This window comes from Mustela lutreola, chromosome 1 (assembly GCF_030435805.1).
Source record: "Mustela lutreola isolate mMusLut2 chromosome 1, mMusLut2.pri, whole genome shotgun sequence".
Taxonomy (NCBI): Eukaryota; Metazoa; Chordata; class Mammalia; order Carnivora; family Mustelidae; genus Mustela; species Mustela lutreola.
Genome location: NC_081290.1, coordinates 150,602,348 through 150,627,009, shown reverse-complemented (window position 1 = coordinate 150,627,009; position 24,662 = coordinate 150,602,348). Strand labels below are relative to the sequence as shown.

The following is a 24,662-nucleotide window of genomic DNA, read 5'->3' as shown; positions in this document are numbered from 1 at the left end:
TAGGAAGCCAAGTGGGATGAACTTCCGGTTTCCTTGGGCCTTGAGGTACTCCACTTACCTCTCCTTGACAAACACAGAGAAAACCTGCAACACCCAGGCCAGGCCCCTACTCCTCAGTTCTTCCCAAAACTCCCCTGCTCAGCCGCCTATCTGGTTTCCGGCTACCCCCCACCCCTCCACCCCCGCAACTCCTGCAGGGGCAGTCCCCCAGCCTCCTTTCTGGTCCATCTTGGCTCTCCCAGCCCCCATCTCCTGGTGCAGTGTTGTTCCTTCATGCTATTCCATCTCCCACCCACCTTGCATGTGAGTAAAGAGATGAAATAAAGCTAAGGCTGATGCTCGTTCAGCTGCGGGACCCCTCCTCAGCATTCTCAGGACCATTCAAGCCCCCTGCACTCCAGTGGCTGGCACGCCAGCTGGGAGAGTGCCATTGGTGTTCCTCACAGGGCACAAGAGGGGTCTTCCCTTAGTCCCCACTGGAAAGTCACCCTTGGGTCAGGCGCAGGGGAGTAGGGCCTGGAGCCCACACCTTACCCCACTGCCCCCTGGTGTCACCACGCACCCCTCCGTGCTCGAGCCTGGCGTCGGCTCTTGACCTGCGCCCAACAGAACACAATCAATTTCTTCCAGGGCAGTGGCCCAAGGTCAACGTCACCCTCCTTCCAAAGCAAACAAAACAACCAAACCACAAAGCAAATGGTACAATTTTAATTCATCCACAAGTCAAATAGAAAGAAGGTAGAAGAGTGTTTTGCACAAACACAAGGGAGGGGTGAGGCCGATGGGAAAGTGGTGGGTGGGGGCGGGGGATTGGGTGGGGGGGGGTTGAGGTGGGGGAGAGAAGGGGAAGTAAGAAAAGAGGGAGAGAAGGAAGGGGCCAAGTCAGGGAAGAGAGAAAGGGCACAGGGAAGAGAGCAGATTGTGGTCCGAGTCCTGTTTTGGCCTCGTCTCTCCCCTTCCCCCGCAACGCTTGGCGTGTAGACCACACAGCGTCTTGTGCCCAGACTCCCAATAGCTTGTTCCTGGACTGGGTCCCAGGTCCCCCCTCAGAGGGGGCACATGGCTGTTAGTCCAGTCCACACTCACATTAAATAAATTCCAATATACACTGTACAAGAAAGCCAGGCCCATCCCTCATCTCGCAAGCCGCCCAGCCCCAAAGGAAAGCCCCTCCCGAGTCCCTCGGTCCATCCGTCCATCCGAGGACCTCCGTGGGCGGAACAAGAAGGAATAGCTTGGCTCCAATAGACCTGCCATGTCCTTGCAGAAAGCCATCGTGACCACTAGGGGCACCAGTGTGACCACAGCGGAGCAGGTGGGTGTGAGGAGGGAGTGGCCAGCCGCAGCAGGGCTCCCTCTGAGCCCTCTTGGTCACACACCCCTGCCCCGCCCCTCCGGCATCTAGAGCCCTGAGTCCCCTCTGTCCAGCTGCAGCCTGAGCAGCACAGTCTGGGGTTGGGTGGGGGGAGGGGGTCGTGCAAAGTGGCAAGGGGAGGCCTCCCCACAGCCTTCCCCCAGAAGACCCACATTACCGAAGGCAAGGCGGGGGCCAGGGGGAGGCAGGGGAGGGAACACTACAGGCAGGGGCAGAAGATGCAGGCAGGTGGCGCCCACCCTCCATCACTCTGCGGGCGGGTGGGCCAGATTGGCCAGAACTTTGGCCTGGTCTACTGCATCCAGCAGGTTCTTGGCGTCCACGGCCAGAGTGTGGGAGGCCGTGAGCATCTGCCGCTTGCACTCCTCACTCAGGGAGGTCACGGCGTTTTGCTGGGCCAGGCGCATCTTATTGATGAGCTCTGCTAGGTCCTTGTTGAGCAGTTTCTGGGTCCCCTCGATCTGTAAGAAAAGAATGCTTGAGAGGCTGGAAGCCTGAGCTGCGGTGACGTTTAAGCTTGGAGAGTAGGGAAGCCATGCAAGTATCCTGTTTGGGCTTGGCCGAGGCAGTCACAAGCTTTCTGGGGGACAAGTTTGATCCAAGGCCCTATGTGACCTGGAGACAGACATTGCAGATGCCCCAGACCCTAGCCCACTCCATCCTAGCTCTGCCTGACACAGCCCCACAGACTGTCCCTTCACTGCTGTACCCCCTCCTGCTGACCCAAGGGTAGAGTGAACGTCGGACAACAGGTGCCCTTATTCATTAGTTAGCTGTCTACCTTCAACTCAAGAGCCCGGGGACCGTGGCTTGAGCTGTAGGGTTTGGCTTACCACCACTTCCCAGTGCCTAGCACACTGCTAAGAGCGCAGATTCAGCACCCAAGGTACTCCCCAGTGCAATGAATGACGGAGCCATCACCTGGAGGGGAAGGACCTCTAACAGGGAAGGGACAGCACCAGCTGGGGCTCCTCTATGGGCTGCTACTGTCACCCAGAGGAAGGCTGGGAAATGCCCAGGTCCTCCTGCATCCTGTCTCGGACAGTCACATGTGGGGACAGTGATGTCATGCGGCCATCCCCCCTGAGCTGTGTCGCTGGGAGTCGGTGGCTGACACAGCCTGGCGGGAGGGCGTGGGTTCTGCTGAGCCCCATGATTGGTTTCCCAGGCAGACAACCAACCCATGTTCCGAGATGCTAGTGTTCAGCTTTTGACTATGGTCAGAGTCTCCTATGGCTGTGGTAACAGCCCATGACCAGTGCGGTGGCTCAAAACAACACAAATTAGTCTCTTCTGCTCCTGGAGGTCAGAAGGCTGGAAATGGGTCCTATGGGGTTAAAGTCAAGGGGATGGCTGGGCCACGCTCCTCCTACACTCAAGGGGGGAATCTGTTCCCTGCCATTTCTAGCTTCTAAAGGTAGCTGCCTTCCTTGGCTTGTGGATCCTTCCAGCAGCGATGTTATCCCAACCTCTGCTTCTGTCATTCCATCTCCTTCTCTGACTCTTAAAGGATGTCCGCTTCTGACACCCTCTTACAAGGACTCTTGGGCCTCATTGCACCCACATGGATAAGGCAGCATAATCCGATTGCCCCATCTCAGGATCCTTAAATTAATCCCTCCTGCAAAGTGCAGGACCCCAGTTCTGTAGACACTTAGCCTTAGTGTGGCAGGTGATAAGATAAAGGGTCATGGGAAGGGAAAAGGTAAAGGGAAGATCTGTCCTCCCTTGCACACCCTCGTGCGTTACGGAATCACGGCAACTGTCTAAGACTTAAAGAGGGAGACTCCCCCTAGGAGGCTGGCTGGGTTCCTGGGCACCGGCTCTGCACCCTTCCCTCTCCCCCGCCCTCCTCGTGGTCCAGATTTGCTGGGCAGAGCCACGTGTACGGAAGGTGGGGAGACAGACAGGAGGCCGCCCTGGGGTCCTCCTGAGTGTTCTGTGTGAAACGCAGCTGGCGCAGGTGAAGGTGAAGGGCAGAAGTGACATCCGACAACGCTGTCTGGAAGAAGCACACCCACCTCTGTCCGAGAGGATGACGGCAAGGAGGGCAGGAGATCATCCACGCTCCCAATGAGCTTCCGCAGGGTCAGGCCCACGTTCTGTGGGAGAGAGGGGTGGGGGTACTATCACCTCTTGTTTTCGGAGAAAGCTGTGTTTCCCCAGGGAGAAGCCCTCCTGGGACGGCAGCTGCCCCCGTCAACTCCCTGGCACTAAATTCCCACCAGCCACTTTGCATTAAAGGGAGACTTTCTGGGAAAGGCACCTGCAGGGCAGACAAGGGAGCCCAGCGCCACCCCCTCCCATTCAGGGCCAGAAGGGGCAGCCTCCACCCGCCCTGTCCACGACTGTCACCTTCACCACCACCACATAGCCCTCAGGAGGCAGCTGACAGAGCTCGTTCTTGAGGTCCAGCACAGCCCGCACTAGCTCCATGACATTGAGGTACACCAGATCATCGGTCCGGTCCAGGTTGGCTGTGGGCTGGATGGACTGGGGGGAGGGGAAAGCAAGGGGCCAGAGGGGAGGGTCGTGAGTCTGGGGGACACTGAGATTCTTTCTTGGGCAGACACTACTGGTGCCAACACAGCCACCAGCTCAATCTGAAAAGACTCTTCTCTGAAATAATGATGCCCTGTCCTGCAGGGGGTGGGGGGTGCATCCCTCCCTTCTGCATTCAGGGCAGTGGTTCTCAGACAAGTCAGCCAGAAAGCCTTGAAATGGTACCAGTGGCTGGTCTCACACCAGACCAATGAGACCATCACCTGGGTTCCTGAGTTCGGGGGCCAGGCGGTTTTCGAAGCCTCTTGGATGATTCTAATGGGAGCCCACGCTCACAACCACTGTTCCAGAGTAAGAAAAGCCAGCACCTGGTCCCAGGCTACTGCAAGAACAGTGTGGGTGCAGGAATCCAAGGGGGCAGCCTGAGACAGGAAGGGAGTCCAGACTTCCTGCTCCTAGGGCTGGGTCAGTGAGGTTTCTTCCAGGTCAGGGAGGGGACACAGGAGATGAGGAGACTGGGCTTCCCCTTGCCTTTTCACGAATTCACTATATGCCCTTAAACAAGGTATTTCTATCTGGCCTCAGCTATGTATTGTGGGTGCTGGACTGGATTATTTCTTAGGGCCTCTGAAATCTTCACAGCCCCTGGCCTTGTGTCTTGGGGAGCCCTGGTTCAAAGTCATTACCAGCTTTGGCCCCGCCAACACATACCTGCGCGCCCAGCCGTGGTGGCTTCTGTGGGGGGCCCGTGAACTCCGCTGCAAGGGGAGGGAGAGTGAGTGTGGCGGGGAGGTCTGGGCACCCAGGCCCTTTTCTTCCTGCCCGCTGATAACCAAACCAACCCCTTCTCCTAAGTTACCAGGAGACCCAGGGAAACCAAGTTTAAAGGTGTTTCCGGAAAATAACCTCTGGGCTCCCTGCCCTCCCCGCCCCCACAGTTAAGCACTGCCGTCCATCTGATAGACAAAAAAAGCCACAGTTGCAGTGGAGATGGGATGATTACAGGAGGTGCTCCAGCTTCTGCAGGGTTCATAGTGGCCCCCAAGCACACACTCTGGCCTTGACACTGGTGAAGGAACTTCACCGGTGCCAGAGCAGCTAAGGGGGCTGATGGTCCACTTGGAGCATCTGGGGGTCCGGGAAGTGAAACAGCAGAGAAGCCATGCTATTCACTCCACATTTTGAAAAGCAAAGGCACGTGCAAGCCCTGTGGAGTTGCTGGAAGACTGAGCGGGAATGGAAGCCGGAAGACTGGTTCGACTTTCTAACCTTCTGCCACCAGACAGCCGTGTGACCTGGGGCAGCTCACTTACACTCCCTGGCCCACCCTTTTCATCTGTTAAACAGCAGGGTTCACTCAGAAGGGACCCTAGAACCAGAAGGCCTGGGCTCTAATCACAGCTCTGTTCTTTTCTAGCTGTGTGACTTTGGATTAGTTACTTGACCTTTCTGTGCCTTAGTTTCACGTCCTTTGTAAAATGGACATGATTCATTGTATCTACCCGATCAAGTTGCCGTGAGGTTGGAGCTGACATTTGCAAGCAACCTGGGCCCATGCTTGTCTAGTGTTCAGTTTCCTGTGACTGTTGTCACTGTCACTGGCCACTGTTCTTGTCATCACTGTCATCATCCCCATCGCCAACATCATCAGCTGCACCCTCCCTACAGGGAGGGTGGTGAGCCTGGCTCACCGCTGGCTTTTCCTGCTCCCCCTTTAGCAGCAGTTTCTGGAAAGGCCCTGTGGTCTCAGCTGCCCCTGCCTGCCCTCTCTCCCCCATCCCCGGGGCATAGGGAAGACAGGCCCTGGGAGAGGCGGGTGGAGCTACTGTCCCCCACAGACGGCCTTCGACAGAGGGAGGGAGGACAGGAAGGAAGAGCCACCAAGGTCTCCAAAGGCAACAGGAGATACACTTAAGCAAAGGCTGCAGACCCGGCAAGAGGGAGAGATGAGAGATAGGTGGAGGGAGCGAGAGGACGGGGTTGGCAGACGGAGCAGAGGGTAGCTATCCTTTCCCAAAAGGGCCCTCCCTGCACCCTCTGAACTGGAACAGGCAGTTTCTGAAAACGGCTAACAGACGCTGCAGCCTCTGTGATGGGCAATGAGTGAGCTCCGCAGGAGAGGTCAAGGGGAAGCTCCCGCCAAAAGGGAGGGCACAGACACTTACTGTAGCCGGCCTCCTTCTCTGGGGTCTGGAAGGCAGGAAAGAGAACTTGTCACCAGCCCGCCCCTGGAGGCACCCCGCTCCCCACCCTGACCTGATCCCCGAGAGTTCAGCTGCGCACTCGGAGGTCAGGGGGCCAGTGGGGCACCCCGTCTCAGAGCCTGAAGGGCCCTGTGGCAGAGGGGGCATGCACTATGGGTGGAGATCCAGCGGGAGCTCAGGAACCAGGAGCGGAGCTTCGTGGAGCTCAAAGTAAAAGGAGAAGTCTAGCTCCCGGGGGAGAGGCAAAAAGGGAAGGAATGGGCGGGCAGGTCGCCCAGTGCAAGGGTCCTGCTGTCTCCAACGCCTTCCCAGGCCTTGACTTTAAGGCAGAGGTCTTTCCCGATGACTTACCAGCGGGGACTTGTCATTCATGTACAGCATGGGGTCCTGCAGGGGAGGAAATTGAAGCAAATGGCTTAGCATTCTAGAACTGAAAACCTTAAGGACGCACGGAGAGCATTCCCTCTCATCATCTGGGGACACAAGAGGACACAGTGGTGTGGACATCTCTCCCATTCAAGCACTTTTACCACACAGTGCTGGGCAGCGCTGCAGAGTGGGGTCCCCTCGTACCCAAGGGCTCAGGGCTGCTCACCAAGGATTTCTCCTCCTGCCTCAGCCACTGGTAATCTTCCACCATCTGCTTCTGCTGCTTGTCCAGGATCTGCCGCATCTTGAGCCTCTCGGCCTCCCACAGCTGCTGGGCCTCCTCTCGGCTGCTGGGTCGGATGAAGTCCTCCTCCTGAGAGGACCACGGGGAGAGAGAAGAGGGCACGATGAGTCCAGGGCCCAGATCCTGGTGGGCACTCCTCTAAAGAGGCTGGGGAGCCATGGGCCTCGGCCTCCATGGGCCGCTTGGTTTCTCGCGAGGTTTGTTCCAAAATTCGCAGCCCTGTACACAGATGGTTACGGAGTCCCCCAGCCCTGAGCACGTGGCTATGCTGCACTGTCGTGTCAAACCCGAGAGCACAGCATTGAACATGCATCGTATTTAAGCCATTCCAGGATCTGCTCCTACGATTTCATTTTCAAATTCCTGCCCTAACAGTATTTTCTCAGTTGGCACGTCACGGTTATGGTCACTTCATACATTTAAAAATGCAAAGCCAGCCCCCCGGGAAAGCCTGGGGTGTTTATTGCCACCGGAACCCCGCGGTAGGGTGTCTGGGAGCGTTGAGGAGTGCGGTGCTCCCTCTAGCCTCCTGGTGTGCCATCCTGCAGAGCTGTCCACGGAAGGACGGGACACAGGCTGAGGGAAGGGGTGACAGCACGTACCCATGTGATGGAGCCTTTTTATGAAAACGTACTCTTTATTAAGCTAGTAGGAGCTTCCGTGATTGAACCAAAGGCTAAAAGAAAAATGCACAAGCTAAGAGCAGAGTGAAGAATGAAATTTAAAGCCATATGGATCTATAGATGTGCAGTATACACTCGCCTTCCCTTGCTTTATTTAACTTAACCCTCCTTTTAACTCATTTGAAGGGCTCTGGAGCTATAGTTTCCTCTGGGGCGTTCTGAAACAGAAGGTGTTACATGTTTTCTTACTCCTCCTTTCCCTTCAGTCTTCCCCAGAGTTCATTTATATCAGTATCTGCTTGTCCCATCAAACTCTTTGGCTTTTTTTTTCTGCAGCACACGATCATCTTGGCCTCCTGGACTCAAGAGGGATGTTGTCATTCTTTAGATGGCATAAAGCCCTGTGTGACCTTTGTCAGGGGCAGCACCCTTCTGTGACATCCAGACCAGCAGCCTCTTCAGATCCTTGCTTTTAAAATGGGCATTTTATATACAAGTCACTAGCACAGAATGCTAAAAATTATTCTCTCTCTACTTTAGCAAGCCATAATCTCTGCCAAGCCTCTAAAAAAGATTTTCCCCACCAAACCCTTTAAAACACACTTGGCTATAACAACACCGTTCCAAATTAGTTATATTGGGCTGTTTTGCCTAGTGCTCACTGAGCTTCAATCACGGCTCTCGATTTCTAACAATAAACCCCACCCCCCCACCCCCCCACCCCCCGTTAGATTTCTTGCTGAAATATTCTTTGTTACTCTGTTCAACACCTACTTCTTAGCAGCTACCATGTGGCAGGCATAGGGCTGGATGCTGGGAAGGCACTGATGACAAAATAGGCAATATCCCTGTTCTCATGGGGTGAAGAAAGCAACAATTAGACCAGGTTTCTCAGCCTCAGCACCATGAACATGTGGGACCCGATCATTCTGTATTGGGGGAGATGTCCTGTAAATTGTAGGATACTCAGCAGCAGGTCCACAAACAGAGGCTTTTAGTATCTCCCTAGTTGTAACAAATGCCTCCAGACGTCAGCAAATGTCCTCTCTGAGGCAAGATCTTCTCAGCTGAAGGCTACTGAGTTAGATCTCATTAAAAAAAAAAAAAAAAGTTGCAGGACATAAGAGTCTTTTACAACCATAGAATTTATGGAACAAGATATATTTCCCAGAGGCTGATGCTCCAAAATGAGGGCATTTGAGGATTATAAGTATCTGCTGCTGAATGTTGATAACCTCCAAACACAATGGTATGGCTAACCCGGGCTACTGACAAATAGCGACACTCGAGAACTAAGGGTCAAATATTCTGAATACCGAGCTAGGAATCTCCAGGTGAGACTAGACTGGACTGAGAAGATTTAACACTGGTAGAAGAAGTTATTAGACTCAAGAAAACACTGATATGGGGCACCTGGGTGGCTCGGTCATTAAGCATCTGCCTTTGGCTCAGGTCCTGGCCCCAGGGTCCTGGACTCAAGCACCGCATTGGGCTCTTTGCTCGGCAGGAAGCCTGCTACTCCCTCTCCCACTCCCTCCTGCTTGTGTTCCCTCTCTCACTGTCTGTCTCTCTCTCTCTCTCTCTGTCAAATAAATAAGTAAATAAATAAATAAAATCTTTAAAAAAGAAAAGAAAACACTGTCTTGTTTTGTAAGTGTTAAAGGAAAATTCCGGCTACTCAACTGTCTAGGATGCCCCAGGCCCAATCACCATCTCACCAAACCTTTTAACATTTATTGGGTGGGGAATGTTTTCCTATGTCTTACAATTTCATATTAAAACTCAAGGAGAAATTAAGACTTTAAAAAATTGATTACTTTAGGGCTTACTTGTCTACAAGTTACCTCAGATATTCCTATCAGGCAATGGATATTTAGATTGTCGGTCACTTTAAAAAGGAATCGACTTTCTGTGGTGTCTTAAAATGACTCTCGCAAGCTGTGACTCCTTCCATAATTTGAGTATCCCGCTCCCATCTTGCCAGCTCTGTTTCCACCTCCAAATGCATCCTGCTAGCCAAACAGCTCCTACACTTGCCCTGTGGTTTCCTGTCACTCAGTCTTGGCTCCGACTAATGCCTCTGTCTCTTTTATCCCCTACACCCCAGTTTCTTCCTGTCCAAATCTTCCCCATCCTTTGAGGCCCTGCTGAAAAAACAGAAGCTAGAAAGAGCTATTCTTCTCTCTGAACTTCCATCGCACCCTCGCATTACCTCCGTGTGCCACTCACAGCTCTACGGCTTGCACTACAGGTGAGTGCACACCTGCCCTTTTCCTTCTAGCTGCCTGAAGCTCTCTGGAAACAGAACCTCATTGTTCTCTCTTCAGCACCTAGGACAGTGCCCGGGAAAAGCATTCCTGCACAAGGTCATTCACTAAATTTTATTATTATTTTAAAACTCAGTTGTGAGGTCTTCAAGAGGGAGATTGCTGTCATCCTGACTCTTGTGTGGAATGCAGATTCCCAGATGAGTCAGGCAAGAGAGTCAGTCAGTAGAAAAATTGTTTTTGCGGGGAAACCATTTCTGATTTTTGTTAAATGCTTTCAAATGCTTTGTAGGAAGCCTATTATACCTCTCCTCAGCATTTTACCTGAAAGAGGTTTTCTCAGTCTTTCTGATGTACATCATAAAATGGATTTTATATTTTTTTTTTACCATTTTTTTGTTTACTTAAAGAAACATTCATTATATTCTTTTAGGCAGGCCTTCCTTACGACAAGTACTTCTAAATCCCTGACACAAAAGATCCTTTTTTCCTGCTGCACAGTATGTCTTTATGGAACTGAACAAAGTCTTATGGTGAAGCAGGGATTAGACAAAGGCAGTGCCACCCTGGAATTGTGCAAAATTGCTTTTTTTCTAAAAGGACACATTTTAAAGCAAAACTCACTAAAACTCAATTATGAACAGAGTCAAAGACAGGAAGGTGGAGGAAGTGCACGTTGCCTAAATTATAGTGCGTCCTTTACAATGCAGTTTTATTATTGTTAAGTATATGTTAAGATATAAATTGGTTAAATTAATTTGAAAGAGGAAAATGAACTAGGTTAGGGGAAATTTTAGCCCACAATAGATCTCACTGCCTAGAATTCTAAGTTACCTTACACATTTCAAAATTTTGCTAAATTAAAAATAATGGTACAGAATATATCAACACAACTTTCCCATATTTTCCAAATCTATTATAATACACATGGAGTTTTTCCAAAAGCTTTTAGAGTCCTGTATACTGAGCCTGAAATATCATGCATATATACTAGAGTTAGTATATTAGAGTTATATATATTTATATATAAATATATATTATATATTTAGAGTTAGAACTAAAATAATGCCTTTGGTTTGTTTTGGCACATATTAAGACTCAGTTTAGTAAAGTATATCAGATATTCATGCCAGATGACCACTGCTCCATTGAAAGAGAAGATGGGTGCTGAGAAGTGACAAGTGGGCAACTCTTTTACAAGAAAAGCTGCCTTTTTTCTCCCCCCATAAAACTTGACAATGAGAAGCTAGTCCATGAAGTACTCAGGGCCTCACTGGCAGTTACGCAAAGACATGACTGGGAAGAGTGGCTTAGCCCCACACTAGCCCCAAAGCTACTTCCCACACAACATCAGCTTTTACAATAGCAGCAGGAGTCCAGACACAAGGAAACCTTTCCTTTGACTGTGGAGGCATTTAGCAACTGAAACAATCAGGCAGGAAGGGAAGAACTGGGCAGAGCCTCCAGGATCTATTATTCTCTGGCACCATCAAGCTTGGATGCCCTCTGCCCACAAGCTGCCACATTACCTGCCCAGGGTTCAGGAAACATAGGACCAAAGTATGGACAGGGAAGGTCCAGGTCCAACCAATGTCCTTGGGAGCACAGCCTGACATGGCCCCCAACTTCCAGTGGGTTTGCAAAGGAGAGGAAGTTACAGAGCCTCCTAATGGGCTGATTGGTGTATTAAAGCATGAAGGGTCCCTCCTGAGCTGGAGGATGTGGGGTTCCTGGTGTCCCAGACACCTCCCTCTAGCAGCCTTCTGAGTTCGGGCTAGGACCCAGCATGCAGAGCCCTCTTACCCGCATGCTGTGGCGCTTGAAGACATTGTGCCGGTGGAGAGGTGGGGTGTGCAGCGAATTTACAGGAGATGGATACTCCATAGGGCTGGTGAGCGTAGGTGAGCTGGCACACAGACCCTCGGGGACCTATTCAGGAGAAGCAAAGAAGCACCAGCACAGGGACAAGACAAGAAGGTGGACAATTAGCTGCCACAAACATGAGCACAGAGAAACAATAATGGGCACCACTGGAGACATTGCACTTGCTCTTCAGGAGCTCACAAAGAATGTGATGTGGGTGTTTCATTGGTCTTGTTTGGGAGACACAGCAGAGAGACACACATGACTCTTGGCTGGGAGTCAGAGCAGCCCCTGTAGGGGCCTGTGGGTCCTGTGGCCTCTCATTCATCTGACAGCCAGCCAGATGAAGCTCTGCATACAATGGGGTCCACATAGGTTACTGACTCACTGAGTCCATGTCTCCTCCGTCAGGACTCTTCAGAAAGGAGTTCCATGTCATAAGCATATTGCAAACTGACAGATATGATTAGCCCACAGAAATATGGGTGTGTTTGTATTTAATCACTGTTTTAAACATCACAGAAAGGTATGATTCTTCTTAGGAATATTGCTTCTATCTTCTGCATCAAGGTTTTCTTCTTCACACACACAAGGATTTAGCTCTTAGTTCTTGATTATCCTTATTTTGGTACTGGAGCATTTCCTTGAGAAATATATGACCATGGGACACCACCTTTCTGTAAGGAGTACCAGATGAACAGATATTGTGTCTGTTGGTTGAGATGCTCCACTGTTGAACACTGACTCTGAGCTGAGGGTTGTAAGGGAAAAGAGATGGGCCTTGGCTCCCTATGATTGAGACATAGGACAGAAACACATGACAGAGACGTTCTCAGAGAGGGACCAACATCTTGGGAAGATCCCATGGTTGGTAACGATGGAGGCACAAGGAAAGCTCTGATGGAAACTTGTTTTCAGCTTCTGGCCAGCTGGGTCCTGCCTAAAGTCTCCATGGGGAGCAGCTCTATTCTCTGGAGAACATCAACTGTCCCCAACTGCCTGAAATTCCTTCTCAGAAAGTTCTGCTCTTGGTAGGGGGCCAGGAAGACCTTTGGCATAGAGAAGTAGCTATAGGCAGGCACACGGAGCAACAAACACTATGGACAGATGGACTGAGCTTAAGGTGAGTCTTAGCTGAGGACAGCCTGGTAGATTACATTTTGTTTCTTTCGCTCTCTGGGCACTCTGAGTTCAAATTCTCTTGTAGGTACCAAGAAAGAGTCAATGTAGACCATCTCCATAAGCCAAGCAGGTCATTGCTAGTCCTCAAAGGCACAAGAATGGAAATTCAGGAAGGTCTGAGATGAGGAATGGCCCCAAACTTTCCCAGCCCTCTGGTCACATGTTTACCTGGAACTGCAGCTTGGGAGCCAGAAGGTTGGTCTGTGGAGGGGGTCTGTACTTGGGCCGGCTGGGCTGAAGAGAAAACACAGAGATGAGTCAGGCCATGCCTCTCTCCTTGAGTGAGCATAGCTCACCAAGGGGAATCCTTGGTTGGACACAGGTCAGGCTTATTCAGAATGAAGGAGAGAGGAGGGGCAAAGTGATCATTGAAATCATTTGCATTCACTTACTGAGCACCCATTATATGCTGAGTGATGAGAAGGTACAGGAAGCCAGTCTCTCTGGCTTCCAGAGGGACATCATCAATGGAGGGGTTTACTGGTCTTTGGTGTGTAACCTCTTTAGATACGGGAACACCTGTCAAATCAGCTGTCAAGAGCCACATACTTCCAGAGGTAACAAGTCACCGAGGGCTCAGGCACGTGTAGAGGTTTCGTGGAGGAGGTGAAAACTGAGGTGGGCCCTGACTGAGGGAAGGATCGGGGCATGCCAAGCAAGGAGAGACAGTGAGAAAAGGCCTTGGAGAAGATAGGAATTTGTTATGAACTGTCTTTGTACTCCCACCTCCCAAATTTGTACGTTGAAGCTCCAACTCTTATTAGTATGATGGCATATGGAGGTAGGACCTTCCTTCGCCAGATCATTAGGGTTAGATGAGGTCATGGGGCTGGGGTCCTCATCATGGGATTAGTGTCCTTATAAGAAGAGACACCAGAGCTCTTGCTCTCTCTGCTGTTCTAAGACACAGTTGGAAGGTGGCCATCTGCAAGCCAAGAAGAGAGTCCTCCCAGACAATGAATCTGCCAGTGCCTTGATCTTGGTCTTCCAAGCCTCCACACTCAGTCTATGGGATTTTGCTATGGCAGTCTGAGCTGCCTAATATGGATATGGTCCCACCCACCTAATGGCATGGTAGCAGGGCACTGGATTCTGAGTCCAGAGATGCCAGGGAGGGTGTGGACATAGAGGCTGGGCATAAGAGATTGTGAGACACTCCCCATTCATGTGCCCTCAGGGACATCTAATTTGTTCGTGAAAAATACCAGAAAGAAAAGTGTTCCAGATCCTTAAGGGAAGAGTTTTCAGGGTGATTCCCTGCCCTAGCTGCCATCTAGGGTCTGCTCTCTTGGGGCCTCAGATCACACCTGCCAGAGCACCCAGGTGATAGGGCCTGAATTCAGTGCTGAAGGACAGTTGGGTTGAGGGCCAAGAGGACCACAGGAACACATCCTGCCTATGCTGGAGGAAGAGGGAGGAGTTCCATAGTCCGGCCGGGAGGGGGCCACATGGAGGCCCAGCTCTGTTTGACTCATAGGATCCTTGAGACCAGGGGTTGGCTTACCTTGGGTGGGGGTTCCTGGTAGGCTGTGGGCTCCAAGATTTTGGGAGGTCGATAGCGAGCATTCCTCTCCTGCTCTATGGCGATGTCCTTCTCCATCTGATAAATGTCACTGCCAAGGAGTCAGGTCAGGAACAAAGTTAAAGATGCTCCTGGAGCCTCTTTTCTGTACTCCTTCCTCTGAAGCCTGGAGAGGCCCAAAGAAGGACCGCTGGGTCCCATTTCTGTCTCCTCGGAAGAGTGGCTGGAAAGACTCCCCTGAGAGGCTAAAAGATGGACCCTGAGGCTGCTTCCCCAACAGTAAAGTTGGGAGAATCACAGGAATGGATGTATGGTGGGGAAAAAGTCCTTGGAGAGTTAGTCCTACAGGGTAGTGTAAGTGTGTCCCCCACCACCTCCCCATGCATCTTGCCTTCCTGCACCTGCTATTGGCACCATCCCCCTATGGAGATAACTGAAATCCCAGCCAACTTCATGACCAAGGCCTGTGTTCTGCATCTCCTATTTTTCATTAAACCACCCACCAACACACTCCTCATGTGTACTAATGAGTAATGGTTGTGGATTCAACTCCCGGGTTAGCTATGTTTGTGCTTCTTGCCTTTCTTATTCAACCCAATGTTTCCCACCTTGGGAATCACAGACCCTAGAGAACTCTGGAATGATCACAGGAGGTCCCTGAATTCACTTATTCATAGTCTATATTTATTCATTGTCTGTGTATTCATTGTGTATTCATTGTCTGTGTATTCACTGTGTATTCATTGTCACATGTATTCATTGTCTGTGGACCGAGTATTTTATGCTACCAAACATACGATATTTGTGTTGGATTTTCAAGTGCACATGAATTACACTGTACATCATATAAAAAAGTCACTATATAGCTTAATATATTTTGCCAGTCAATAAATTCTGAAAAGGTAACTATTGTTACAGGGAGGAATTTTCAAAGTTTGATATTAAAAGGGCCCTTCTTTTGCCTACATGATTAGGAAATACTCATCAAATCCTGTCTTAGCTCTAATGGAGGACTGCCAGGCTGTAGCTTGAGGGGGATATCCTGGGCTCCTTGGGGGTCTTTGGATATTTTTACAATTACACAGAAAGCCTGCTCCTAACTCCATCCATGGTGGGGGCTGGTCTGGTCCCTCTAAAGGGTCATCCTTCTCAGCCCACAGACAAGCATCTGTCACAACTCCCCATGTTTCTTAAGCCCCTTGAATGAATTAAGGTCCCCCCTCTTCCCCTTAGCACCCCAGAGCTTTGGCCCTTTCAAATTACATCTTTCAAATACTTTTCCTGGAACCCTTTGGCTTCTCAAATTTCCCATACGAAGGACCAAAGATGAGACTAGAGTTAATCGGGGGCCAACAAAGGGATAGACAGGAACAGAAAGGTCTTCTAAGCTGGAAGCCTTGCAGATTGTGTTGGAACCCTGGCTCCACAAGCACATTCAGTATTATTCTCACTGCCCCAGCGTGGTCAGTTCCAGCTTGCCCCTTGGGGTACCTCCTGCAAAGCAGTTGCCAGGGACTCTTTTCTTTCTTTAAAAAAATGCTAACACATTGACTGCAGTGTTTAAAGTCAGTGTTTTTAACATTAAATAAGCACTCGGTTCCCTAATGCAGGGGTCAGTCAACTATTGCCCACAGGCCAAATCCAGCCTCCCGCCTATTTTTATGTGGCTCCAAACTAGGAGTATTTTTTTTTTGCATTTTCTTAACGATTGAAGAAAATGAAAAGAAGAAATTTCATGACATGTGAACATTATAAAAATTCAAATTCTATTGCCCCCAATAGTCCTAAATAGTCCTACTGAAACCCAGCAACACACACATTGGTTGACGCATTGTCTATGGATATTTCTTAACTTGTACAGCAGAGTTGAGTCGTTTTAACAAGAGACCATATATGGCTTGCAAAACCCCAAATATTTACTAGCGGCCCTTTACAGAAAAAGTTTGTTGATTCCTGCCCTAAAGGAGGCCAAAAGAAAGTCAGACTACCCGAGGAGGAGCTGTTGGCACGCAAGCCACCAAGGAAACAGGGGGACTGTCTAAAATGTGATCTGACAGTACCCAGGAGAGAACAATGGCTCTTGGATGAAACATCAGAACTTCAGGCTGCCTATGTTTCATTCAGAAGGAAGAGGTGGCCCCTGGGTCGCTGTCTTAATGGTCAAACATCAATCACCCTTTCCCTGCTATCTGGGAGAAGGATCAAAGAAAGGCACAGAGGCTCAAGGGTCCTGCTGGGAATTCGGGTCCCATGCCCGAGCTGGCCATCCTGTAAGGCACACCCCCAATCTCTGTGGAAAGAGCACAGGCACATCGGTGAAAGTCTGCTTTAGACTTTGGGCTCTAACCTAAAAAATATTTCTGGAGTGCATACTAGGAGCAACACTTCAAGCTCTGGGTTGACAGATACCAAGATGGTGAGGCTTACGCAGGCTCACTGTATGTTCTTATGTGACAGTGAGCTCGGTTTTAATCCCCTGTCTTCTGACCGAGCCACTGAGCCTCTGTGACATGCAGGGTACCGTGCTTCTGCTCGGAGGACCAGCCAGTTCCACTGGGACACATGGCTCTGTGTTGGTCAGAGGGGAGGTCCCGGTGCAAGGCCCATCCCCCCACCCCGTCACAGCCACAGCTCTGAGCCTGAATTCTCCCATCGCTATGGTGGCCACGAGGACACCAACTGCATCCCTTTCAGGGATGTACACTTGTTGTAAGCCCCTAAGAGCAGTGGGAGAAGAGACTTGCTGCCTGGGGTCTTGGTGCCGGCAGCCCCCCACCCCTGCTCCATGGTCACCTGAGGTTGCACACGAGCTCAGTGAAGCGGGGCCGCTCACTGGGGTCGTAGTCCCAACAGCGAGTCATGAGGGTGTAGAGGATAGGTGGGCAGAGGTCGGGCTTGGGCAGCCGGTCCCCCTTCTCCAGCACCCCAATGACGTCCTTGTTCTCCAGCCAGAAGAAGGGCTGCTTGCCAAAGCTCAGGATCTCCCACATGCAGACAGCTGAGGGCAGGAAGAGAGGGCTCAGGACCTGCACTGGGGAGGACACCTGCGTGGAGACGCCAGCCCACCCTCCCTGGTGAAAACCCTGCCAGGAACCTCTCGAGTTCTCCAGCCTTCACCCCTACCGTCCCTGGGGACTTGCCCACTTCAGTGGGGGCGGGGGGGGAGCGGTCCACCAAGGGACTCATCACCTGCATCTACAAGTGAATGGAGGTTCCCCTCCCTAGACCTCTTCCACATGGAGCTGTTAGGTTTTGTGCAATGAGGAGGAGGGGGCTGTCAAAGGCATGTTGTTGGGACCACCAGGGCCTTCCCTCAAGAGGGGGTGAAGACCATGGGAAAGCTGGGGTTTGAAGCCTAGCACCAACAACTTGCTGCCTACACAAGCCCCTGGCTTGCCAGAGCCTCAGTGTCCTTATCTGGAAAATGGGCGTAATAATAATGAGTTTTTATTGGGCTGGCTGTGGAGAACAGAAGGGTGTAATCTACATGGCTGTGTGCTCTATAAGGGGCTGTCCATCTATTACTTGTCATCTATTCCTATGCCTCCTTCTCAGAACCAACCTCAGAGTTTGATCCCCTCTAGGGCGGGGGACCCCACATCAGTCCCCGGGACTGGTTGCTGGAATGCATGCCCCCCTCAGGAGCCTTTGCTGGGAAGATTAACCAATACTGCTCTGGCGGGCCCTTAGCCCATGTTGTCCCCAACTCACCACCAGCCCCCCTACTTCTGGGACTGCTCAGTGGCTAGAGCAAAACAGAACACTTGCCACCAAGGGGTGGGTTCCAGAATCAGAACCCTTTCCCATGCTCTCGGGAAACTCCACTCACCAAACATCCAGACGTCACTGGCTGTCGTAAAGCGGCGGAAGTTGATGGACTCAGGGGACATCCACTTGATGGGGAGACGGGTGACAGAGGCTTAGGGTGGGCAAAGAGATTTACAGGGGTTATTTAGCGAAGAAAGATCCAGAATTATGCAGAATTACAGCCTATTCTCCAGAGACTTTTGGCCTGAACTTGACCAACTGTAGTGTTTTCTTCTTTCTTTGTGGGAGTGGGGTGAGGCTGCAGTGACCCCTCCAGGGACAGGTCCTCGGCTGAACATCCCTCACCTTTGTAATACTCTTCATCCTCAATGTACCGGGAAAGGCCAAAGTCCCCTAACTTCACACACTCAGAGGAGGCCACCAGGATGTTTCGGACAGCGATGTCCCTGGGAGAGAAATGAGAAGGTTCAGAATGTTTTGTTCTGGCAGACAAATGGACAGAGAAATAAAGAAGAAGAGTGCTGGCCAGGGCCCCAGGAGGCTGGGCTGGCCGTCTAGGTCTCCCTACCCCAGGCCCTCGGCCACCTTCTTGCACCTTCCTGGGGAGCTCTATCTCCCATCACCCCTTCTCCAATGTGAAGCCAACTTCAGGTTCCCAGGACTCATTCCACATGCTTGCCCTGTGGGCTGTATCCTCCCCTCTGCCAGGCATGCTGTCACCCTGCCGATTCTTCAAGGGACAGCCCCAACAACTTTCCCAGTCACTATTCTTGCCTGCTTCTGCAACTCCACTGGACTGTAGGCTTCTGTCATGGCCAAGAGCAACAGCTCCCAGAAACCCTCCAGGGGGCACTAGGATGGTCAGGATCACCCAAATACCTTACACACTCTGCCTTGTGACATGAGAGACCCTCAGTCTCCCACAGAAGAGGAGACGGGAGCACAGAGAACTGAAGGAGATTGTCCAGTAGGTTTCCCTGGGGTGGGGACGGGGGTTGGGGTCAACCCAGGCAGCCTAAATCCAGAGCTGAGCTCTCACTCCTCTCTGGGGAAGTGCTCACTGACTCAGTTTACCTCATGTTCCTGGCATCATTTCTAACACCAGGCTCGTCAGCTCGCTTCTCACAGGCAGGTTCCATTCCCTATCATTTGTCTTTATTACTGAAAAAGCTGACTTCAGAGCAAGACAACTTTACCCAAACAGATAAGAGAAACAGATTATCCAACCACCTTCTCCTCATGACTGTTTATATCTTGAATTTTACCCCGATGCTTGAAATAAGCTCCATAAGGAAAGGGTGTTTGGGTCTGTTTTGACTACGACTTGATCCCAGAGCCGAGGACAGCACTTGGAAACACAGGATAGAAGTTCCAGATGTGCTGACTGAGTGACTGGGACGAATGAATGAACATTTATATCCCCACCCACGGCTTTGCTAGTATCGCCCACAAGGCTACATAACCAATGTCCCTGGTGCTGGATGGAAGCATTCACCCGTCACCCCAATATTCTGGGAGCACCCCTTTGTCTCCTCCAGGGGATCCCATTCCTTGTGGCTGGAACCTTCTTTCAAGGGAACAAAGCCAGGTGGAGAAGGGGCCCACTCCACAGCCAGGGGGAAGAGAGGATTTGAGAGTTCAGGGGTGCTGGGGACAAGTGGGGGGCCAGCTGCTCACGCCGGGAAGGGCCCAGCTCCCAGGATGTTCCCGGCACACCCCAGTCCAGTCCGCCAGCCTGGGCTGTGTGCCACCAAATGGGTGAGCCTGAGGAGAGCCAGGTCCGTGAAAATGGGGGACCCCACTGCGAAGCAGGCTGGACCGCCCTGGGCTACAATCAGATGCCCCACACTTTGGATTTAGTTTTAATAACAGCGCCGTGAGGTATGTATGGCGAGTCCACCTTTCAGATGAAGCAATGGGCTCCTAGCAGGTGCTCGAGTGGTCACAGGAGCCAGGACCAACGCTAGGGTCTCAACACTCGTCTGTGCCACTCTGAGACCTGCACGATCCCAGCCTCTGCATGGTCAGGGTCAGCTCAAGGAGCCCAGCGTCCTCCCCAGCCCCACCTGTGGACACAGTTGATGCTCTCCAGGTAGGCCATGGCCTTGCAGATCTGCAGCGAGTACAGGACGAGAGTGAGCACCTTCAAGGAGTTCTTGTTTCTCTCCAGGTAGTGGCCCAGCTGCAAGAAGGGGGAAGATGCCTTCAAGACCCTGGCATGGCTCCTGCAGGCAGCTGCCAAGCCCTTCCCGGCAAACTCAGGTTGGCAAGATGTTCCAGAAATATCCCCCACGACCGATCTCGGGATTGTTTGGGCTGAATACAGGGGGCGGGAAGCTGGGAGTTAAGGGCCCATGCTCTGAAGTCATCCCAGCCAGAGGCCCTGCTCAACCGTGGCCTAGCTGCCGCCACGGGGCTCCCCTTCTGCCGTCCCCAGCTTACCTCGCCATAGGGATACAATTCCATGATGATCCATGTGGGCTCCTCTTCGATGATGCCGATCAGCTTCACGATATGCGGGTGGTCGAGATTCTTCATGATCACTGAAATTGGGGGCAAGAGGGAGGCAGGCCCAAGTGGCTCTAAGGTCCAACATGGGGGAAACAGGCTGGGCTGTCCCCCGTGGGAGAGACATGGAGGGAAACCCCTTCTCCTGACGGGGCTCCCTGCGCTGTTGGCACCCTCCCATCCCGGCGTCCAAACCCCTCTCCCATCTCGGAGGTCCGTGTCGTCCCGGGGGGTCTTCTCCCACTCACAGAGGCCGGGTCCCTTCCCAGGGGCCACGCACCTGCCTCACTCAGGAACTTCTCCTTGTTGTCCAGAGTGCAGTCCTTCTTACAGGTCTTTACGGCGACGTTGAATTTCTCCCCTTTCTGCAACGAAAGTCTCTTCAGAGCCCCTGGGGCCAGCCCGGGGCTCAAAAGAAAGGGTCCCCTGGCTGGCATTGCCACGGTCACCCCACAGGCGTGGCTCACAGTTGAGGGAAGACAGGCGACATCTGGGCCTCCTGGTCTCTACAAGGCACCTCCCGCCCTTTCCTCCTACTTTCCCCCACTCTTTCTCCACTCCTCTCTGGCTCCTGATTTCACTGTTTTTTTCTTTTTCTTTTTTAAAAAAAAAGATTTATTTATTTATTTTAGACAGAAAGAGAGAGAGTGCGCATGAGCAGGAGGAGCAGAGGGAGAGCAAGAGAGAATCTCAAGCAGACTCCACGCTGGGTGCACAGCCCAACACAGGCCTTGTGTGGAGCCGAAACCAAGAGTTGAGACACTGAACCGACTGTGCCACCCAGGCGCCCCCTGTCTCTATTGCTTCTTGACTGGGGTATGTCAGGACCAGAAGGGACCTTTGCGACGAAAGCCTCTGGCCTTCCAGATCGGGACACTGAGGCTCGGGGCCTGTGCTCTCTGCCCATTGTTCGTGGACATGGCGGAGTGGGTGCAAAGGCATCCAACGCGGCGTTCTGGTCTCTTTCTCTCTTTTTATTATTGTCCTCCGTTTTTACTGTTGGCTTTTACATTTTTGCTGCCTCTTTTCTCCGGCTCTACCCTTTCTGTGGGTCCTGCCCCTACTGGGGCCTCAAAACCCGTCCCTGCCCCAGATCCTGCTCATCCTCATCTCAGAGCTGCATTTTCTCACACTTCTCCGCGTTCCTGCCCTCCAAGATTCAGCCAGCCCTTCCCCAGGTCCTGCCTCTATTTTACTCCCTGGGCTCGCTAGCCTTCCGGGCAATAATTCGTGCTTCCGTCACTCCCTGGGTATTTCATAAATACCGCAAATGCCAAGTGGGGGAAGAGCCACTTATCATGGTGGCTGCTTCAAACCCAGAATATATGAACTCCCCTTTTGTCCTATGGAAAAGCAGGAGAGGAATTTCCGCGAAGAGTCTGGAACTCACGTGATTGGTGTAGACACCTTCATAGACCTCCCCAAAAAAGCCTTCACCAAGAATCCGATTCAGGACCACATCTCCCCGTGCGACGCCATACTGTGGGCCTGGGCAGATGGAGAGAGCGGATAGTCTCAGGGCACAGAAGCCACTGCTGCCCCTGAGCATCTGGGTATTTGCATGCCCCAGTGCTAGGCTCTGCTCCCCTCCTGCCCAGGCACCACCAGACCCCTCAACAACATCTCAGCTAAAATCTAAGTGTTGGCCTGGAGAAGAGGTTCTAGAAGTTTCCATCATCTCAGACCTGGGGGAAAACCATCACCCTCTTCCCTCGGAAGGCCGGGCCTCATATCCAAACTCTTAGGATCCCCCCCACAACACAGGCACACAAAAGGTCCATAGTGTGGGGATAAAAGAATGGTCTCAGCTTTCAAATCAAAGGTGGTTTGCTTCGGGTTGTCCCTGTCTGAGGCACACATGGGAGAGGACGAAGGAAGGCAACAAAGTCTCCCCAGGGTGTCACAGGTGTCCCCACAATGTCACTTCATAGGGCCTTAGCTGTGGCCATCGTGGTGGGGCCAGAGGTCTACCTCCGGGCCTTCGCAGGGTCTCATCGGGAATCTCAGCATAGATGTCTGATTCTGGAATGACAGAAAGAGAACATCCTATGGGTAAGATGCCTCAGTGGGCACTTCTAGGAACTGGGAATGGGGCTCCCACATGTAGGCCAGCAAAACCAAGCCTGATGTCCTGGGGAGGGGAGTGGGGGTGCGGGGGAGCCAGGCAAGAACAGGGTTCCCATCCCACGTTCTGGCGTGGCCACAGAGCCTAGGGCACCTTGACTGGAATTCCTGCTTACTACCTCCTGGTTGCATCATTTAGGGCAAGTTCCTTAGTCTCCCTTAACCTCAGTTTTTCTTTCTGTGAAGTGAATGTTTCCAGGGAATGTCATAAAGATCAAATAAAAGAATTCCTATTATATATCTGACCCTGCTGTGGACTGAATGTTTGTATCTCCCCCATATTCCTATGTGGAAATCCCAGCCCCCCCATTCCCCTCCCTCCTGTGGGAAGGTATCTGGAGGCCTGTCCTCTGGGGGTACCTGATTAGGGTTAGATGAGGTCAGGAGTAGGGCGCCCCCTGGCTGTGGTGTTTGTTAGGGTGGCCCAAGCTCAGATAAACATGGCGCCCAGCATTACAACTGGCGAATACACGTTAGCTATTAGGATTAATGACGCTTTAAGCTGTCACAGCCAAGCCACAGGGGAAATCTGTCTTTGCGTAGCTTTGAGGGCATCCTTGACAACGGCACAAGAGCGGGCAGAAAGGAGACTCTGGACACGGGCAGGCTTACCTATGCTGCAGCTCTCTGAGAGGTGGGGCCGCTGGGCCTCTAGGTTGCTGTAGAAGGAGATGAAAGGGCAGGAGCCTGGTGAACTCAGAACCTGGCAGTGTGGCCCCGAGATGCCTTGGCAGCCCACCCTCTCCCACCCGCCTCTCCCGGAGGCCAGCTGCCCTGGTACCCCTGCCTGCCCCAGGGAGGAGCAGACAGTCCCGATGATACCAGCCTGGGAGCATAGCCCACGCTGCCAGGGGGCAGGGAAGAGTGGACATCAGCCATTCTCCCTAAGATGAGGCCAGATGGCATTAGGACACCGGACTGCCCTTGCAGGAACTGATGGGGTGAAAGTTACTGGTGAGAAATTGCCACTTGTGAAATGCCAGTGTTCCCGTGTTCTCCCCGGGGAGCCTGGAAACCAGGAACCATGGTGGTGGGGTTCCCTATTCATTCTGTCTCCTCCCAGGAAGACATAGGCTGAGTGCAGTCCTTGTTCCCCGTCTTCCCGCTGTACTCACAGCATGGGGATCTGGGGCAGGCTGTTCCGCTTCTCACCATCTGGGGAGAGAGCAGAAAGAGGGGGATCTGGAGCCAGGGGACACAGAGTCCTGGATGGATGGCTGACCTCACACCTCCTGCGAGCCAACACAAGGGAGACCCCCTTCCCGCTATGTATCCTCTGAAATACGGAGTGGAAGCTGGCCTGAATTAGAGTCCTCTCAGTGGAAGAAATTCTCAAGTTTCTTTTTGCTACCACCCACGTGTTCCAACCTGGACCTCTGCTTCCTGATCCCATCATGTTAACAGGAAGGACCAGTTGTGTTCTAGCACTAGCTTTGCTCTTCCTGGGGCTACAAACACCACCACTCCAGAAGCCAGCTCCCCCAGCTGCCTTCAGCCAAGGCCTGCAGTGAAGGACCCAGGACAGGTCCCCAAGGAGTACCCAAGAAAGGCTGGGCAAGCACCTGGTCCCACTTCCAGAGCCTCTTCCTTTCCATCTCGGTCAATGGTTTCGCTTCTTCCGCTCGGCCTCTGGGGGCTTGTGCCACATCTGCCCATTGGGACCGTGTGCCTTTAAATGGAAACTCACCTTTCTTGGGATGAATGATGAGAGAGCCTTTGTGCTCCCCCTGCAGCCGGCAGTAACCGTCCACCAGGTCAGCCATGTTCTCGGCCTCTGCCAGAGAGGAGGTTTTGATGGACAAGGACTGCAGAGAAGAGACCAGCCAAGGATGAGACCCAAGAGCCTTGGCTAGAGTCTGCCCCACAAGACCTGAGAAGAAACTGCCTCAGAAGGGGCTGACATCGCCACCCATCCCCACCCTGGAATCCATCAGCTCCTGTCCTGGGGCTTGGCTTGCCTTCCCCCACGACCACCAGGGGGCGCACTTGTCATCCCTCCCCGCTGGCGACCCTAAACCCTAGGAAGGCCAGTTTCTGCTGGGACTTATTTT

At 52.2% G+C, this 24,662-nt stretch overlaps 1 protein-coding gene across 4 annotated transcripts in view; it reads right to left on the bottom strand.

The window, feature by feature from the left end:
* Positions 1 to 686: 686 nt before the first annotated feature.
* PTK2B (protein tyrosine kinase 2 beta) overlaps positions 687 to 24,662 on the bottom strand; it is a 123,027-nt gene continuing 99,051 nt past the window's right edge. For 3 of the 4 annotated variants that reach the window (XM_059176410.1, XM_059176405.1, XM_059176406.1), the window contains 21 exons: positions 24,299 to 24,416; positions 23,727 to 23,766; positions 23,224 to 23,270; positions 22,459 to 22,509; positions 21,878 to 21,975; positions 20,768 to 20,852; positions 20,422 to 20,522; positions 20,046 to 20,161; positions 18,325 to 18,425; positions 18,041 to 18,130; positions 17,005 to 17,209; positions 14,194 to 14,302; positions 12,858 to 12,923; positions 11,448 to 11,573; positions 6,677 to 6,823; positions 6,433 to 6,468; positions 6,043 to 6,067; positions 4,589 to 4,635; positions 3,731 to 3,868; positions 3,397 to 3,477; positions 687 to 1,836 (listed from right to left, as the gene is read on the bottom strand). In XM_059176410.1, coding sequence (XP_059032393.1) covers positions 1,621 to 1,836; positions 3,397 to 3,477; positions 3,731 to 3,868; positions 4,589 to 4,635; positions 6,043 to 6,067; positions 6,433 to 6,468; positions 6,677 to 6,823; positions 11,448 to 11,573; positions 12,858 to 12,923; positions 14,194 to 14,302; positions 17,005 to 17,209; positions 18,041 to 18,130; positions 18,325 to 18,425; positions 20,046 to 20,161; positions 20,422 to 20,522; positions 20,768 to 20,852; positions 21,878 to 21,975; positions 22,459 to 22,509; positions 23,224 to 23,270; positions 23,727 to 23,766; positions 24,299 to 24,416 — 2,043 coding nt within the window. In that variant the 3' untranslated portion in view covers positions 687 to 1,620. The remainder of the gene's footprint in view (positions 1,837 to 3,396; positions 3,478 to 3,730; positions 3,869 to 4,588; positions 4,636 to 6,042; positions 6,068 to 6,432; positions 6,469 to 6,676; positions 6,824 to 11,447; positions 11,574 to 12,857; positions 12,924 to 14,193; positions 14,303 to 17,004; positions 17,210 to 18,040; positions 18,131 to 18,324; positions 18,426 to 20,045; positions 20,162 to 20,421; positions 20,523 to 20,767; positions 20,853 to 21,877; positions 21,976 to 22,458; positions 22,510 to 23,223; positions 23,271 to 23,726; positions 23,767 to 24,298; positions 24,417 to 24,662) is intronic. The other variant, XM_059176412.1, reaches the window with a different exon arrangement.